The following is an 18,377-nucleotide window of genomic DNA, read 5'->3' as shown; positions in this document are numbered from 1 at the left end:
ACCGACCGCTGAGAGACATCACGACAAAGAGAAGTGGAAGGAGAAGGAGGGGGAGACGAACACGATATCATCCAAGCAAATATTTAACAAGGTTTTAAAGTGCTTTTTGCATTGTATCACATTTATCGACTGAGGTTAAACTGGCAAGACAGTAGGTGCTCTATTGTGTATAAAACGACGGCTCTTTAGCCTTAAGACCGACTGGAACATTAACGAACTTTCTAGCAAGCTAACGTAGCTAGCATATGAGCTAACATTAGATTGCAGTTTCGGTAACAGCTAACCCGTGCTATAACAGTAACGTATTTATGTTGTTTTGACTTGAGAAGCCACACATTTATCCCTACATATGTTAAAGCGTGTTTTTCTTTATCCCAAATGCTTTTAGTGATTTGGATATCCCAATCTTATATATATCAGTAACTGTTCTGCGACTGACCTACCATAATGTTAACACAATCTGCACTAGTCGTGTCTCAGGCCACCCAGTAGTATACTAGCATTCTTGTATCCTCGGTATCCTAATCTTTCACTGCTTTTGTTCAAATAACTGCATTCCTCCCTCACCGTGTGAATTATCAAAGCTATGATTACAATTTAGAGTTTATTGAAATAAGACAATGTACAATCAGGAATCAAGAGCGAGCGATCTCCTCTTTTGGCATGCTTGTTTGGCTGCAAGCAGCCTCCATGCAACAACACAATGTCAGTAATAATGACTCATAGTCAGGTTATTTATAATCCAGCCATGCTACATTGTAATATAAATTTGCTTTCTCTCCTCATGGAGAATGGGGGACAGTGATGATGAGTACGATCGCAGGAGAAGGGACAAATTCAGACGGGAACGAAGTGATTATGACCGTTCAAGAGAGAGAGAAGACAGACGCAGAGATGACTGGAATGACAGGTAAGGAAGAGGAGGGTATGGCAAGCCTCGGGATTCAGTTAAACCCCATGCAGTTACCTTTTCTCTAAAAGAGCTGTGTTATGCAACTAAATGGTGTCTCTCTGGTGCTCTCACACTGAGTGTACTTGTGTTAAATGGTTAATATGTATTACATCTAAGTGTTTCTTTTCTATATCATGTTTCCTCTTGTTTCCTGAAATCAATTTCCCAGGGAATGGGACAGGGGCAGGGAACGCCGTAGTCGTGGAGAGTACCGGGATTATGACAGAGGTCGTAGGGAGAGATTCACCCCACCCAGGCATGATATGAGTCCCCAGCAGAAACGCATGAGAAGAGACTGGTGAGATTAGCAGCAACAACACTGTTCCACAATCTTTACCACTGGTATCTTCTGGTGCTTAAGCTCTTTTGTCTGTCTCCTCGCAGGGATGACCATGGTGGAGACCCCTACCGTGGGGGATATGACTTGGGTTATGGCGGTGGAGGAGGGCCAAGCTATGGCCCACCACAACACTGGGGCCACCCTGACTTGCATCTAATGCAGCCTCACCATGGCATCCCCATTCAGGCTAGGTGAGAGATGGAATCAGGCTTGAAAGTGCTTTGAAGTTAAATGTCATTTGTTTTAAATGTTTTAAAGAATTTAGTATTAACCGTCCAACAATTTCTGCAACTACTGGATATGCTAGTTGTTGAATGTTACAGTGATTTTGTTTCATAAAAACATAACAGCTTGACGAAGCTGAATATTTGACAAGTTTCCACCTCAATATATGTGAAAGTAGATGCATGCAAACAATAGGGTCTGAATAGAAGAAAAAAATACTAACACACAGAATATTTACAAAGCTACTATTTTGCTGGCCCGTCCGAACTCCATCCGACTTGTCTGTCTTCCTTTAGGCTCGGTAACATCCATGACATGGATTTGGGTCCTCCCCCTCCAATAATGAAGAGCTTTAAGGAGTTCCTACTTTCCTTGGATGATTCTGTGGATGAGACTGAGGCAGTCAAACGCTACAATGAGTACAAGATTGATTTCCGCCGACAGCAGATGCAGGACTTCTTTTTGGCTCATAAAGATGAAGAGTGGTACGTTATCAGTTGCCTTTACTATATAAGTCCTATTCATTAATATTAGTAGGCTTTAATGTAGTGGTACTATTGTCATTTTTCATTGAACTATTATAGTCACTCTTAATCTGTGAATGCCAAATTTTAACAGATCCTCGACTTTGGCTTTTATTCCATTATCATTATTATTTTAGATATAATTGATTTTTTTAATAACGATGTAATAGGGCCTGGTCCTTATGGTGGGTTTATCATGGGATATAAAGTTGGCCATATTTATCTGATGGCTACTAAATCAAGCATTTGCAGTAACATCTTTAACAAGAGAATATAGTTCCTCTACTAAAGGCTTTTAACATGTTTCACATGTTTACCAAATCATCCAAAGGCAGTTCCACCATTCCATTTAATAGGACCAGGCCCACAATCAAGAGTTTGTTACTAATGACTTTTGTTACAGGCACTTGTAGTTTATCAAAGAAAATCAACCCAAATTCTACCTTAGTGCACATATTATGGCTTTGTTTGATTGTGGATGTGTTATAGGAGTTAGGGTTGAGTTAATTAAACCTATGTCTGATGAAATGCCTCAGCAAGTCAGATGCAAAGTATACCCAGTGTAACAGCATTTTCATTATGTTGTGCAGTAAATCAATCAAAGCGTAAGTTTCTAAATTCTACTCACAATCATATCACTGTAATATTTAACTTATAGTCACTTTTTGTTCAGGTACATGTAGCTTTGACCAAAAAGTCATCTTCATTGTTTGGGTTGGTTTTCTTCTCCTTATTTGGTGTTTAAACCTTGCCATGATTTACATTTGTAAAATGTCTGTTAATGCTTATTACACTTATTTCACAGGTATCATGCAAAATTGTTCTGTTTTGACATAACCCATTTTTCTTCCCTTCACTCCTACTACTACGTTGACGACGTTTCTTTTGAAGATGAGAAAAAGTGGAATCGCAAGAACCGGTTTTAGATAGCAAGGGTATGCACTGCGCACAATGCAGTTGCTCTTAGACACACAGTAACAGGGATTTTAGATAGACAGTCAAGTAGTCTTCCACGCACGGATATCCTTTTTTTTTTCTTGTTTTATGCTTTTTCTGCGCTATTTTCTTTTTATATTTGGATCAAATCGAATCCCAAAACGAATTTGTGTGTATACAGACACACCATTGGGGTGAAGTGGAGCGCATTTTCACAGAAGAGACCCCCTCTCTGTATTTATTTGTTATTAAACTGGCAGAACAAAAGGTAACTGTAGTTCACTCAATGATAAACATTTTTAATGTGAAATTTTGATTATGTGACTGCTTCATTTTATAATCTCTCTGTTTTTTTCCTTATTTTTTGGTGAGTTAGTCTCAAACTTCCTAATAATTTGCAATAATTTGTTACAATAATCACATAATGAAAACATGCATACAGTGAAAGACCTAACACAACAACTAATCCATACAAAATACAGAAATCACAATCTAGATTATGACATTCTGTATAGATACTTCAATTCCATTTGGCATTTTTAACTTTTCCCAACAAACAGCTCAAACATCTGGATTTAAAAAAAAACTTAATTGTTGAAAATAATATGCAAATAAAATATTTCTCAGTGCAATTTTTAACCCCACAGATGCGACAGAGTTATAAAATATGTATTTGTTCTCTAACTTTTGCATCCCATTCATCCCAACCCCCATCATTCCCTCCCCACTTTTTTGTGGACCCCAACTGTGGCCACAGGTTCAGGTCCAAGTACCACCCAGATGAGGCCAGCCGACTTAAGGCAGAGGCCCAAAGTGCCCTGCACAACCGTCTTAATGTATTCACATTCCTGATGGAGAATGGCTGGTTTGATAACGTCTCCCTGGACATTGAACAGACCCCAGCCATCATCAAAGTGCTGGATGCAGGTGGGGCCTCATAAATAATGTAATGAATGATACTGACATGTCGAGTTAGTCTTAGGAGTTATTTTTTATCTACATTGCCTTTATCATTTTGTTTTAAAAGTAATAATGCATAATGAGCACTGGATTGTACATACATAAGTTAAAGCCTGAACCCTACACCTTTTCCTTGCCTTCAGCTGTGATAAAGATGGAAGGAGGGACGGATCATGATCTTCGCATCTTGGACCTGCCATCTGAAGAGGAAGAAGACAGGGAGAAGTCAGCATCTGTTTCAGGTGGTGCTGAACTTCAAAAGAGAGAAGATCTCAAAACCCTGGATGGTGACCGCAAACCCTCAGTAGAGAAAGACAAGAATGAGAAGGTATGTTTTGTTCTCTGTCAGTCTTGGCCAAGCAATAAAGATTTCATGATGCTGTGGTGATGACAGTAAACTGTGCCACAGGAGGAGAATGATTCTGCCAACACAGAAAGGGCTGCTGCAGCAGAGGGGGAGGATGTGAAAGAGGAGGCAGAGAAAGAAGCTGCCAAAGAAGAAATGCCTGAACCCAAGAAGGTTAGTGTTGCTTACATTATTGGACTTATTTGCTAATGAGACAAAAATGAACCAAATATTCGTCATCATTTTCCAGCAGAGAAGAAAAAGGAAGCGCAGTGGAGATAGTGATGATGAAGCCAGCGCCTCAGAGAGTGACTCTGACTCTGATTCAGACTCCAACTCTAACTGCTCTGACAAACCTGTGAAGAAGGAAGAGGTGGAAGACAAGGATGAGGAGGAAGAGGAAGGTGAAGGTGAGGAATCAGATTGATAGTGCAACATGTTATTTTTATTTTCAGAGATCTTTTGATATTGTCTATATTCCCAGCATTTGTAACTCATAGTTTGCCCCACCAATCTGCTTTTTTCCCATATAACGGTGAAGAGGAGAAACAAAAGGAAAATGTTGAAGAGGAGAAGAAAGAAGAAAAGAAGCCCAAAGATGACTCCCCCAGACCACGGCCTCTCCACCGGACCTGCTCTCTGTTCATGAGGAGCATTGCTCCCACCATTTCCAAGGCTGAGATTATTGCTGTGAGTTGAACACAAGAGGCAGTCTCGATGGCCCATGAAATATAGAATCACTGATGGTAAACCATAGACTGTAAATAAAAACGGACGTAGCCTCAGTGAAGTCACCCATAGGTTTCTGAAGAGTAGTTTTGAGGCTCAGAGTGAGCTGCTCCGCCATCACCATCTTAGCAGTGCAAGACTCTGTCTAACTCTTGGGTAATCCAAAAATTGGTAAAAGAGGTGGGGCCTGTGTGGAGATTTTGGTGCATGCCGGTTTGTGCCAAGCATTCGCTCACCCACCTGTCACTCAGTGCGGCTTGTCCTCAATTATGCAGAACTTTAAGCCTTAATACAATTTAAACACGTGAGTTGTATAAAAATTCACCTTCCATACACAGTTGCCATGAAGGAGGAAATTACCTATAGAGACCAAAACCTTTTTTTGTACCAGATTATTTCTGCTGTAAAGTTTGATATTTTAACATGGGAGTCTATAGGGATTGACTTGCTTTTGGAGCACGTTTCACTCAATATCCTTATCTGTTTTTCTCTCTCAGCTCTGCCGGCGATACCCTGGCTTTCTGCGTGTTTGCTTGTCTGACCCCCATCCAGAGCGCAGGTTGGTTAAAAACCTACTTTTAATTTCTTATTCTGAAAATATTTGTTGGATTCATTTAGTAACAAATTGCGTGAAACAAGAGAATGCTCATAATTACACAATTATATTCAAAGTAATCCGTTACTGTTGCAGGTTTTTCAGACGTTGTTGGGTAACGTTTGATCGTAGTGTCAATATCAAAGAGGTGTGCTGGAACCTTCAAAACATACGAGTAAGTTTGTCACTCTCAGCTCCTGTTTTGAAGTTGTTGTAATATGCAGCAGTGTTTGTGAAGTGCTGGATTTGGATATGTGTAAAGCAGAATGTGTGGCTGGTATTTGACTTTGTCAAACTTGTTGGACTTAGTGCAGCCTTGAATCAGCCTTTGCACCTGTTTTTATTACTTGTGTAATTTCCTAAACTGCAGTTGAGGCTATGAAAAGTTAGTTTTACTGTCTACCCTTCACAGCTGCGAGACTGTGAACTGGCACCGGGGGTTAACAGAGACCTGGCCCGCAGGGTGCGTAATGTTAATGGCATCACTCAGCACAAGCAGGTGCTACGCAATGACATCAAGCTGGCTGCCAAGCTCATTCATGCTTTGGACGACAAAGGAGACCTGTGGAGCAACAAGTCCCAGGAAGAGAGACAGAGCACTGAGGTACAGTACTGGTTGTCAAGCACATTTACATGTGTATCCACAGTTTAAACATATTGTTCTCAAATGATATTGTTATCACTAAATTTCACATTTGTGTGTTGTGTTTTTTATTTCAAAAGTTGCCAGCTCAGAACCCCATTTTGAAGAATATCACAGATTACCTGATAGAGGAGGTGAGTGCTGAGGAGGAGGAGCTCCTGGGCTCCGCAAGTGGGATGGATCCTGAGGAGAGCACCAAAGAAGGAAATCCTGCAGAGACAACTGTGGAGAGAGATGACAAACTGGCCAAGGTTTGCCTTTTCTCTTTATGACTGAATTGTGAATATATACAGCATAAGTAACTATCAAATGCATTATATTTCATCAAACAGTTTTCGGTCTGCCCTTTCTTTTGGACGTAGATATGATATTTTTAGTTCTTTACGTACTGTCTGTCATTCGGTTGGCTGGCTAAAACACGCTGATTGCGTAAATGATAAAAACTTTACAATAAGTCTTTGTAAGATTTCTTTGCCCTCTACCTCTTTCCAGGTTTTGGACCGTCTGATCTTGTATCTGCGTATTGTGCATTCAATTGACTACTATAACACCTGTGAATACCCGAGTGAAGATGAAATGCCCAATCGCTGTGGCATGATCCATGTTCGTGGACCCATCCCTCCAAACCGCATCACACATGGAGAAGGTCAGTTTGTTTCCTTTCTTTTGTTATATAATATGCAGGAGTACACTGGGGATGTACGATGTTGTTGTAAAACAGTAACTTTGATGAAAAGGTGTGTGCTCTTAAAAATTGTGCTCTGGAGTTAAACTGAATGTTTTAACTATGGACCCATAATTTTCTATTACACAATTTTGCCCACAGGCTTTTTAAGCATATAGCTGCCTTTTCTTAATAACTGAAACATCAACACTTAAACTGTCTAGATGTTTTTAATGTATGCAACAGTCTGCAACATAATATATTAATTATTTTCTTGCTGGTTTTTAAGTTGTGCTTTTGTGTAATTGCTGTGTACCTTTAAATATGTGGAATATCAATGTAAAAAATATATGATTTTGTATGCTGATACGGTGGTGGCTGATGAGTTCCTGCATAACTATGGCTTTAAATCATGTTAATAACCTTAGTCAAACCTATTCATACTTCTTGTGTCTTTGTGGTAACTTTATGGATTGGCTGGGTTAACTACATTTTAAAGCTTTTTTTTTTTCAAACAGTGCAACAGTGGCAGAAGATGATGGAGGAGAAGCTTAGTCCTTTGTTTAGTTTAAAAGAAATCCTGTCTGAGGAAGAGGCAGCAAAGATGGGCCGCAAGGATCCTGAGGAGGAGGTAGAGAAGTTTGTGTCGGCCAACACTCAAGAGCTGGGAAAGGACAAATGGCTTTGCCCACTAAGCGGCAAGAAATTTAAGGTGAGCACTTGTAAACTTAAGAGCTCAGAATTGTACATCTCATGGAGATGTTGTGATGTGATTTTTTTACTAAATGTCATGTTTTGAAATGTTTTGATTATTTTTCTTGTGTTTCAAAACTATTAGAGAACAAGCACATTAAATGTGTTCCTGCATTGTCTTTGGGTGTTTTGTTGCTTGATTCTTACTGTGCATTTGAAATTAATTTCCAGGGCCCAGAGTTTGTACGGAAGCACATCCTGAACAAACACGGGGACAAAATTGAAGAAGTGAAAAAGGAAGTGGTCTTCTTTAACAATTTCTTGATGGATGCCAAGAGACCGTCGCTGCCAGAGATGAAACTTCCTCCTCTCCCAGGTCCAGGTCAAGGTCAACACATTTAATCAACTCAGAAAATCATAGGATTGTAGTTCTTTAAAGGACCAGTGTTTAGGATTTAGGGGCATCTATTTGCAGAAATTGGATATAATATTCACAATTGTGTTTTCCTTGGTGTATAATCACTTGAAACTAAGAATTGTAATAAGTTTTCATTAGCTTAGAATGAGCCCTTCATATCTATATAGGGAATGGGTTGTCTTCCACAAAAGCCGCCATGTTGCACCACCATCTTTCTACAGTATCCCAGAACGGACAAACCAAACATTGGCTCTAGAGAGGCCTTCTGGTGTTTTTACGTTACCTGAAGGCCACTGTAGGTTCTCAGACATACTTGGAAAGGCAGGGTGAGGGGAGCGATATGCAGAAGGTTGCAACCTCACCACTAGGTGCCACTAAATCCTACACACTGGTCCTTAAACATAGACCCATTGAATAAATGAGTCTCAGCACTGTGGAAGCTGTGTGTGTGTGAAGCTTAAATAATCAAACCACATTTTGTTCACAACAGTATGAACTCAAGTTTTTCTTTTTTTTCTGGTTGTTTTTCTCCTACAGGTTTGCTTTCTCCCAGCATGCCATTTCCTCCTCAAGGTCTTCAGGGTCCAATGGGCTTTGGACAGCCTCGTCCACCACTAATGGGCTATGGTGGTATGTTCTCTGACTGCACTGTTTGTTTATTTTAAAAAAAATAAGCACTGTCAGCACAAAGAAAAATAAAATTTTACAAAGAAAAATAAAATTTTTCCTTGTGCTGACAGTAGGAGCGTGTTTGTCAGTCAGACCACTGCTTTTGAGTTGATGTGGAGTCCTTGGTTTCAACAGGTGGACCTCCTTACCCCCCAAACCAATACGGAGGAGGCAGAGGCAACTATGACAACTTCCGCGGACAAGGTGGCTACCTGGGAAAGCCACGCAACATTAGGTGAGACCACTGTACGTGTGATCTTTATCTTGCTATGAACCGTCTCTAATTTCTGCTATTGGAGAATTTTGACGCTCCATTATTTAATGATCATTTCTGTTCTTCTTTTCTGGGTCTTTGCTTTTCTCCTTGCAACCATCTCAGAATGTCACGCGGTGATCCACGCAACATCATTGAGTATCGTGACCTGGACGCACCGGATGATATGGACTTCTTTTAGAAGGTTTACTTGGTCTTTTCAGTCTTCAATCTTTACCAGTATTGTGTTCTGCTTGTAGTAATTAGATTATTTCCTTTCTCAAATATTTCATTTTGTTATTATTGTTCAACTAGAGCAAACTTCTGCTGTAAACTGGTTCCTCAATAAAGTTGTGAGCTAACTACATTAATATGTATTCAATGATCTATCAAGTAAAATAAAATTGTACGTGACTTCAGGCAGATCAGAGCAACAAGATGATAAGATACAAGATACTGATGAAGACATTCCTCCCAGGCACCTCATATCCTTCTGTGTTCAGGTTTGCATTGGACGTGTAGGATCAAGGTTATCATTAACACAGTGGTTATTGAGAAGGGCCAACAATGCTGGGACAGTAACGTTTTGTACACTGATAGGAAACACATTCATTTCATTTTCAGCAAGATGTTGTGATGTGGTTATGTCCATTTGTGCTTATGTTCAGTTCTGGAGAAGCTCATTTTCACTGTGGCATGTGTTTCGATAGCCACAACCCTTCTGATAAAGGAGTTGAGGCAGGTGTGAGGAATGGTGCCCTCTGCTGGATAAACCATTGAATTACCTACATGGACGTCTGCTGGACATTTCATTTAACACAGCTGCTAACAAGGAAACTACAGAAGGCTTGCAGTGGTGCAAGAAATATTCAGATCTGTTAAATGAAAATAAAACCAAATGCAGCCTCTTGTTCTACACAATATATGTCAGTGTACAAAAAATGCAGCTTTTAGCAGTCACATTATATTGTATGGACTTATCAAATGTAAAAGTTACTGTTTTGTCTGAATTTAATTTGCACAAGAACTTTTAAACTTTTAAAGAAGCATGCAAACACATTTTGACATAGGCAGCAAATTTTATTTGAAGCACATGGCCTTTCATCACAAGTATCAAGTCAAATATAGCATACCAAGACATTGTCAGTGCTTTGTGAACACAGCATTCCCACATAATGGGCGTCACATCTTTATTATCATTTAAGGCATTTATTCATGTTAAATACCTTCAAATACATGCAGAACTTACATTATGAACACAGAAACCTGCAAGCAATCCATTCCCCAATCCATTGAACATCAAATTCAGCTCATCAGATCCACACTTTAAGTCCCATTAAAGTTAAGCCCCATTTAAAAACAGCATATACAAACACAGCTATGCAGTTCATTTTGCAGTGAAATGTCTAAATGATTCGAAGCTTGTGGCTTTCAGACAGTCCACAGCTGACTTTGTGTTCGTGGAATAACTTGGACAGGGCCTCCATGTAAAGTGTATGATAGTGGTCAACCTCCTCCTCAGTAGGTGTAGCACACTTTGGGACTGAGATGGGACTTCCCACTGGAAGAATTGGAGTTTGAGAGTAAAACAGTCGGCAAATTAGGCTTATCTACAGTATAATGATGTACTCACCAACAGTGGTAACTGGAGTCCTGTAGGGCAGGAATGCCAAGCGCTCACCAACAAATAGACACGGGGCAAAACCCACAATGCTTTTAAACAGGTCCTGTAACCTCCGACTCAGACTGCCCTCTGAGAAAATCACCTGCTTAAACAGGTCATTCTCCCCGAATGAGTAAACAGGCACCAGATCAGCCCTGTGAGAGATCATTAGAGATTGAAGCAGTGTTTCCACTAGTGGTCTGTTGGTAACATTTGAGTACAATGATATCCACTTATGGGACTGTTATTTCTTGTGTTTTTAAGAGTGTTCTCACCCAAACTCAAGGGCCGTCCTGACAAATCCCTTTCTCTGCCTCACAACCACTATGTTTACTCCCGGAGAGGATGCCAGAGACTCAGCAGCGCCCCCTATCACAATCACCACTGCATTTCCTTTGCCACTTTTTGAAAGGAGGTGGACAAGGCTTGGTTTGCTGACTGGACAAAGGCCTAATTAGACAAAGTGAGACAGTAACATCAGTTTAATTCACAGGAGACTGATTTTGAGGAAAGGAAAGAACAAAACAAAGATATATCTTGTCCAGTTGTAAAATCAAAATCATGTTTAATGTGGTCATGACAGCACCAGCTGCTCTGAGACTCAGCAGGAAAGTTCTCACCAGTCACATGTACATATTGTTTGATTCCCATTTGCAGTCAAACAAGGTAAACTGCATTTTCACTTTATCTCTAGCTCATAAATGTAAAAGTATTAGATATTGTAGCTACACTGACATCAATAACCTAATGGGTCAGTGCCAGAGCGGGCCTTTAATCAGATTTGACCCCATATAAACTGCTTATCAAACTAAGAGACAGAATAGTTGAGCCCTTTTTATACCTCAGAGGGATTATGTTTTCAGGTTGTCTGACAGTCCCATTCTCGTGACTGTGATATCTCAATAACATCTTGATGGAATTTCTCATTTTGAACATAAGTTCACTTGAACGCAAAGATGAACTGATTAGATTTTGGCGGTCAAAGGTCATGGTCACTGTGACCTCACAAAACAAGTTTTTTACTATAACCCAAGAAGTCATGTGTTAACTAACTGCAACTGGAGTGGCTGGTGGAGGCACAAGGCGGTAATTCTAGTGTTCAACTTGTTTTAAATACCTGCAGACATTATGTACTCCCTAAGGAGTGGTATCCTGAAGAGTCCGGCCAGTATAGCCAGGGAGGGTCGCACCCCAGGAAACGCCTCAGTGAAGCCACAGCTTTCTGTGCTGAAGCAGGTAAAGGCTCCAGCGCTCATGATACCATGTGGATGACAGCCTAAGATGTAGTTTTTGTTTGGATTCAACTCAGCTGTCTTCACCAACTGAACAAGAAAATGGACACAGGAAGATTAACAGTCATCATCTGATGTTAACCATAAAACCAAGCTCAGTTTCACTGTATATTCTCTGATTGAATGACATATGCAGAGGCATTATGTTTTCAGGTTGTCCATCCTACTCTTGTAAACGCAATATCTCAGTAATTTCATCAAATTTGGTTCAAATGTTTGCGTGTACTCAAGAATGAACTGATGGCATTTAGGTAGTCAAGGTTCAAGGTCACAGTGACACAAAACCATAACTTGTTTTTTTTTGGCCATAACTCAAGAATTCATATACTAATTATGTCACGGTTTAATACAAATGTCTAATAGGATAAAATCATTACATGATGACATTTTATATCCAAACAGTCAAAGGTCAACTTCACTTTGACATCATAATTTTCAGCAAAAACACCTCTGGCCATTGTTCAGTGCTGTGACTCAGGAACAGAAGAGGAGATTGTGAAAAAAGTGAAAAAGATTTATGGATATAGATTTTTACAGATGAATTCCTATATCCGTAAATTTGCCTAAATAAAGAATCACCGCATATAATATCATAAACCAGGAATATTTTTTGACATCTGATACACTATTTATATTTGAGGATGTTTGATAAGCTCTGAGAAGATGTAGGAGTCATTCTGGGTGAATTGTACACATTCTTTTTTATTTTTTTTTATTTTTGAGAATTTGTGCTATATGTCTGTCGTAAGTCACATCTCTAATGCAGGATGAGTGTATGGCCTGTTTGCATTTTTAAGGTTAATGCTGCTTCTGTCTGCAAATAGTTTTACTAGCCAGCCACACTGAATCACTGTCACATCACCCATTTGTTAAAACAGGTGCAAGTAGTAATAGATGCAAAGTGAAACTTACTTTGATGGGAAAAAAGTCTCTGAGATGCTCCCATACCCTCCACTTCCTCACAGCTGATGTTCTCCTACCCCCTGATGGAGACAGTAGAAATCGTTGAGACTCTTGAGTGTGTCCCAATTTCACATTATATACTGCAGTAACTATAAATTATACATAATACATTATATACGAATTATTGTAGTGTACTGTATTAGTTAGTATATAGTATACAAAAAATCTGCATGTGTCCCAATTCCACACTACACATCTAATTAAGTGTGTAGTGTGTTGACACTGGTAAAGTGACAATAGAGTATACTCAAAACAGTCAGTGTAAATACTAAAAACTCTGCACAAAGGAAATGGAGGAGCCACCCATAGGTGAATAAAATAAAACTATGTTGCAGTGAGACAGCTTCAGAGCAACTTCAAAAAAAAAAAAACAGTTTTGTAAAAAAGGACATTTCAGTTTCTCTTCAAGTTTATGTGGCAGCAGCGTTCTAAAGTTGAAGTTTGATGTCCAAAATATTCTGTCATTTCCTGTTAGTATAAAATGGTTAGGTATGTTGATTTCTTGTATATTAGATACAAAAACAGTGTACTATAAAGGCTGGCATATAATAGACTGTATTTAATTAGTATGTTGTATGAAATTGCTACACAGCAATCCTTAGCACTTCTTTTATACTAACAAGAAATAATACAATCAAATCACAAAAATATATTTACTTTTTGGAACATTCAAAAAAGCCTCTTTTTTTTTTTTTTAAACCAACTTCCACAATTTGTTTTAATGTTTTCCAGCTGAGAGTATCTCCTGCATTTCCTTTGTGCCATGCATCACAGGAAAACAGTTCATCAACAGCATACATAAACTGACTTTATGGAGTAAACTTTTCTTTACTTCTTTTCACTACACTCCAGAGTGAACAATACAGAACCTGCTTATACTGTGTATGTAATATGGCACTGAGACACAGCTAATGTTTGGAATTCTGCAATTGTCATGGATAGTTGAATGATATCATTTCCTTTACCTCTTTCAGGGGTTTGCCAGTCCATCACCAGCCATATGAAGTACAGAGTGGAGAGCGGCCACAACGAGGTAAACATAAGATACACGATCATGATGTAACAAGCCACTCCTGAGGTTTCGATGTGTATCGTGCCGTGTTGGACAATATGAGTTCATATGTTGAGGGTACAAGAGATGTCTTAAATGAGCTCAGATACAATTGTGAATACAGTGCTGTACCTTGGTGAAAAACATACAAATTCATAAAGGGTAAAAGTGGTGGGATCTTACCTAAGAAGAGAAAGGACAGTACCCATTGCAGAACACTTATTGCCTCTAAAAATTCCTTCCACTGAGTTTTTATTTTAGTCATTCCTGGAACCTGGAGGCCACAACATCATCATCGTTTTAAGCAATCGATTACACTTAGACTGTGCTTTCATTCAGTAAAGGTCAGGCGTAATTAAATAACACATTTTATGCCTGTAGAAATGACAAAAGTTGCTTTATCTAATATAATAAGGAAGTTTAGATAGATGTCTTTATGATAGAAGCCAGATTACATCAGTAATCAGCTCTTCAGCTTGTGCTTTTAAACTTCCCTGAGGGAAAACATAGACTTCAAAACTTGCAGGGCATGCACCAGCCTGATCAAATGACTTACTTATGAACAGGCTCACAGGCAAAGTTAGACAGTAGGACTTATAATCTGGTCACAAATAAAACTTTTATCAGTCATGCTAGTAGCACCACAAAACACCTTTGGCTAAAAATCATTACGACAAACTAAAACAACTTGTATGATCATACTGCTAAGCATAAAGTACAATACTTTACCTTATTAGATTTTATTCCAAAGTAATTTTGAATGGATACAGATTCACCAGTTCAGGCAACCTCCATATGCAGAATGCACTTTGAGCGGATCATGTAAAGCTGCTGATAACAAATCCACTCCCCCAATACTTTGACACACTAGCAATGTCAGAGATAAACATAACAAAGTTTTATTGTTGTGTACTTTGTGTATTGAATTTTTGCTGAGTCTTCAGGACGATATGCAGTAATTTCATTATTGGGACCAGTGTTATATGTATTGTGTCTCTTTGGCTTTTAGTCACGTCAGTCTGCTGGAATTATTCAACTTGAGGGGATCTCAGACAGCTGTTGAATATTTGACTTGTAAAATGCAGTCGGCCTCCATATTAATCTCCTCATGGACTGACATCATTTGTCCTGTTTCTCATGAGTTACTTTAACTGTGCTAACATAAGACATACTCCTGTTTCCTCAGAGCAAAGTGTGAGTCTCAGTTTCTCTTTTAGCCAAAATACTTGAACAGTTGAAATAGTGCCTTTTACAGAAATATTGTTCTTGCTCACTAATTTATGTCTGATCAATTCTACATGCTTTCCCTATGTTAAGGTATCATTAGTGAAGCATAACACTTCCTGCAAATGTTCAAAATACAAGCCTTTAAAAGAAGTCCAGGCATTATGCTTCCTGAGCCCGTGGAAGGCCTCTGATTTGAAACCAAGGGAAGAGATACAGGAAGTGTTGAGTAAACAGCAGCAGCAGCAGCAAACTAACATGGCAAATTGGATGAGATCTGGAAACAGGAAGGCTTCACCTTTTGTGCAGATGACTTTGCAAGCCTGTTTTTATGCTTGATTTGAAAAAAAATGGTAAATTGTCATCCAGACACTTTCACGTTTTGGCCATCACTTGCACGTACAATGTACAATTCTTTCCTCACTTTAGAAAAGTAAAATATAGTGAGCTTTTTTGTCCATCTTCTAACCCAAAAGCTCATCTGCTACTGTACTGACCATCCAAACCTTCACACTTTGCCATTTTAACAGAGACAAAGCTGTGATCATTTTGTTAAAGGCCCTGCACACTGTCACTGGTGTTCTAAATGACCCTGGCTGATTGGTCCTGTGGGTGGTCAGAGCGATGCTGGGCATGGTGTGATGTCACCAAGCTCTGTTGATCAATCAGGCCAATGGCGTAAGCTGTCCCACCCTATAGGGTGGAACAAGACGAACTGCAGGGTGAGAGAGATGTCAAGTGCAGATTGTACACGCCCACACATACCTGAGAGGAGGTCTAATTAGATAACTTAGTGAAAACACCTGTGCGGGTTGACTATGTGTACGTAGGGACTTCAGCATTTAATCTCATGAGTCTTATGACACATAGCCTGATGGGAGATGTATTTGTTGAATTCTAAAAAAATAATGTAAAGTTTCAAAATCAACTGGTGCAGTAATGAGTTCAGATTTGAGTTGTTTCAGCATTTCATCAACACAAATGAAATCAAGACACTTTTTTTGATAAAATACATTTTTACATGCTGACTAGTGGAACAGACGGGCTCACCTAAGACTTTAATACGAAATACTAAATCATTTTGTTGACAGGAAACATGCTGGCATAATACAGTGATGATGAGTGTGTACATCAGTGTGTTTACTGATGAGTTAGATTACAGTTATGATGTATTACACATAGTGGTTGCTGTCTCCAGGTGGGACATATGGGTCCAACATAGATTTTATGCAATACTTGCTTGGTGTTTGGGCTACATCTGCACTTGCTGTTACAGATATGCCACACGTAGGCTCTAAATTACTTTGACCAGTGTCAGGAGAAGTTTGAATCAGTCGCTGAATATTTAAATGTGGAATTTGGATGCAAGTTTCTCCAGATATCTCACAGGATCATTGAGATCAACCTTCACAGACACACTTTAACCTCTGCATATTGCTGCACAACTCTATTTATTACCGTGGCAGTCCAAAGATTCCACTGATACAGCCTACGTGGTTAGAGGCCTGTGTTTCTCAAGAGGGACCACTCCTAATCTCTTACCTGGTTGTTAAAACTCATAGTTTTACTTTCTCAGCTGGACTCGCCATACCAGTCGCCCATAGACTTTAGGGGGCGTGTCAGCCTCACACAGGCCATGTGTTGGCTAGTTGGTCACGTGACCCCCCACCCCACCCCCAACCCTGAAAAAAGGAAAAAAAGAAAAAAAAGAAAAACATCACATTTGTAATATATATAAGGCTAAATATCATTATTAAGAGGTCCCTTTTCTTTACATTCTCTTTTTCTTTGGATTCAACTGTTGTCGCTTTTTTTTGACCAATAAGAATCTTTCCCCTTGGCATTCATTGAAATGACTGGTCATCTAGATGCAGTCCAAACAAAATGTCATAGTAATATTCATCTGAAGGCTTAGCCTACTTTGCGTCTGTGGTACTCAACACTGGGTTCATAGCGAGCTGATTTTATACTTAATAGTATTTTATCCCCTGTTACATCACTGTATCGCTTCCATAACATTTTCATATATGACTGTTCTGCTTTGTTTTTGTGTATCCTACTACTCTTGTAAAATAAAAAGGCTCTAGTTCATAGTGCTTGAAAAAACATGTTCTCTACTTTATGAAGAGTCCATCCGAACATTTAATGAATCTTGCTGCTGAATCCTCTGCTAAATATGAGCTGTGAAAGGAAATTTAATTTCAGTCCACTGATAACAGCAAAAAGATAGCTTCTCGTCGCAGTTGGACTCAAAGCCACCTCTTGTGCTTTTTTCGAAAAAAAAACCCCACTGGTCTACTCTCAGGAAGTACTGTATGAATATTAATATGGATGCAAATGCACAGTGAGGATGCCCAGCGCTTGAACCAACACAGCGCGCTGATATCTGCGCATTTTTGTTTTGGCGTTTTGTTTTTTTTCTCTCCGGGGCTGAACTGAACTGAAAACATGCTTCTTTTGCGGAGGTCGTGTCGGAGGCTTTTATGAAATACAAAAGGATGGCGTTTTACCTGAGCGTTTGCAGAGGAACATTTTGTAACGTCGCATTGAATTGCATCATGGTTTTCAATCAGATCTCACACCGGCCAGGCTATACACCGTGCCTCGGTACAACAGTGTGCTGTTTATCATAAAAATGGAAGACCTTTCACGTCAAGAAAAGGCGTCAGTCCGATGATATGCGTCTGAATAACTGATTTTTCATTTCCACGTCAATTGACACATCTGGGAAAGGATTTTTCCTTCCCTCCCGTCTACCAAGACAGCTGTGTCATCAACAACCGGCGTGGTTTTGTTGTTGTCTGATTTTTACGAGCCTGGGCAACTGGATTTCAGCATAGTCTGCATCTGCGCCAGCCATAGGCTACCCAGTTACTAAGGTAGGTCTCACACCTTCATTAATATTGCTTCATAAATCATCGCTTCGGTTGCCTACATCATCCAGCCTATATATCCAGCTGTCATAGTCAAAAGGCACTGTTTGCTTAATTAGCAGCAGAAAATATGATGCTGTATTGCGGAGGAAACGTCGGGCCTGGTGGCATTTTACGCGTAAATCCCAAGAAATAGAAGGCTGACAGAGAGCTGCTGTGTATTCACAAGCTAAATGATTCAACCTTGAAGCCTCACAGCACATGCCGCTTAATATAAGGCCCGTATTATAGCCCCAAACACAAAAGAGATGTAAAGATATGGCAAGAGCGCCGCGCTGTTTAAGCCACAGTCCGTGTTTAAGTT

General features: G+C 39.5%; 3 protein-coding genes across 8 annotated transcripts in view; 2 read left to right on the top strand and 1 right to left on the bottom strand.

Moving 5' to 3' along the window:
* Positions 1–18: 18 nt before the first annotated feature.
* On the top strand, positions 19–9,318 carry srrt (serrate, RNA effector molecule). 6 transcript variants are annotated; one of them, XM_022762643.1, is made up of 20 exons: positions 19–91; positions 791–910; positions 1,122–1,250; positions 1,337–1,483; positions 1,814–2,002; positions 3,735–3,904; positions 4,081–4,265; positions 4,347–4,457; positions 4,537–4,693; positions 4,825–4,973; positions 5,510–5,571; positions 5,704–5,782; positions 6,020–6,211; positions 6,331–6,501; positions 6,743–6,896; positions 7,433–7,626; positions 7,839–7,995; positions 8,563–8,655; positions 8,830–8,929; positions 9,074–9,318. In XM_022762643.1, the coding sequence occupies exons 2-20, from the start codon at positions 792–794 to the stop codon at positions 9,147–9,149; spliced, it is 2,634 nt and encodes an 877-aa protein (XP_022618364.1). In that variant the 5' UTR covers positions 19–91; position 791; the 3' UTR covers positions 9,150–9,318. The 6 variants fall into 6 exon arrangements, with proteins under 6 accessions (XP_022618364.1, XP_022618366.1, XP_022618365.1 ...); XM_022762645.1 differs by having other exon boundaries at positions 4,534–4,693; positions 7,839–7,983; XM_022762644.1 differs by having other exon boundaries at positions 4,534–4,693; positions 7,839–7,989.
* A 1,035-nt stretch (positions 9,319–10,353) lies between these two features.
* LOC111234506 (diacylglycerol O-acyltransferase 2-like) lies at positions 10,354–14,181 on the bottom strand. The gene is made up of 7 exons (XM_022762640.1): positions 14,100–14,181; positions 13,831–13,938; positions 12,815–12,885; positions 11,728–11,932; positions 10,886–11,060; positions 10,581–10,765; positions 10,354–10,508 (listed from the first exon to the last, which is right to left on the bottom strand). The coding sequence occupies exons 1-7, from the start codon at positions 14,179–14,181 to the stop codon at positions 10,354–10,356; spliced, it is 981 nt and encodes a 326-aa protein (XP_022618361.1).
* A 3,672-nt stretch (positions 14,182–17,853) lies between these two features.
* Positions 17,854–18,377, top strand: part of LOC111234465 (neuronal tyrosine-phosphorylated phosphoinositide-3-kinase adapter 1-like) — a 32,443-nt gene continuing 31,919 nt past the window's right edge. Inside the window, exon 1 of the mRNA XM_022762577.1 lies at positions 17,854–18,019. The gene's annotated coding sequence lies outside the window, so the exon portion shown is untranslated. The remainder of the gene's footprint in view (positions 18,020–18,377) is intronic.

This window comes from Seriola dumerili, unplaced genomic scaffold (assembly GCF_002260705.1).
Source record: "Seriola dumerili isolate Sdu_G_001 unplaced genomic scaffold, Sdu_1.0 BDQW01000449.1, whole genome shotgun sequence".
In the NCBI taxonomy this organism is placed as follows: domain Eukaryota; kingdom Metazoa; phylum Chordata; class Actinopteri; order Carangiformes; family Carangidae; genus Seriola; species Seriola dumerili.
This window is presented reverse-complemented; position numbering and strand designations above follow the sequence as displayed.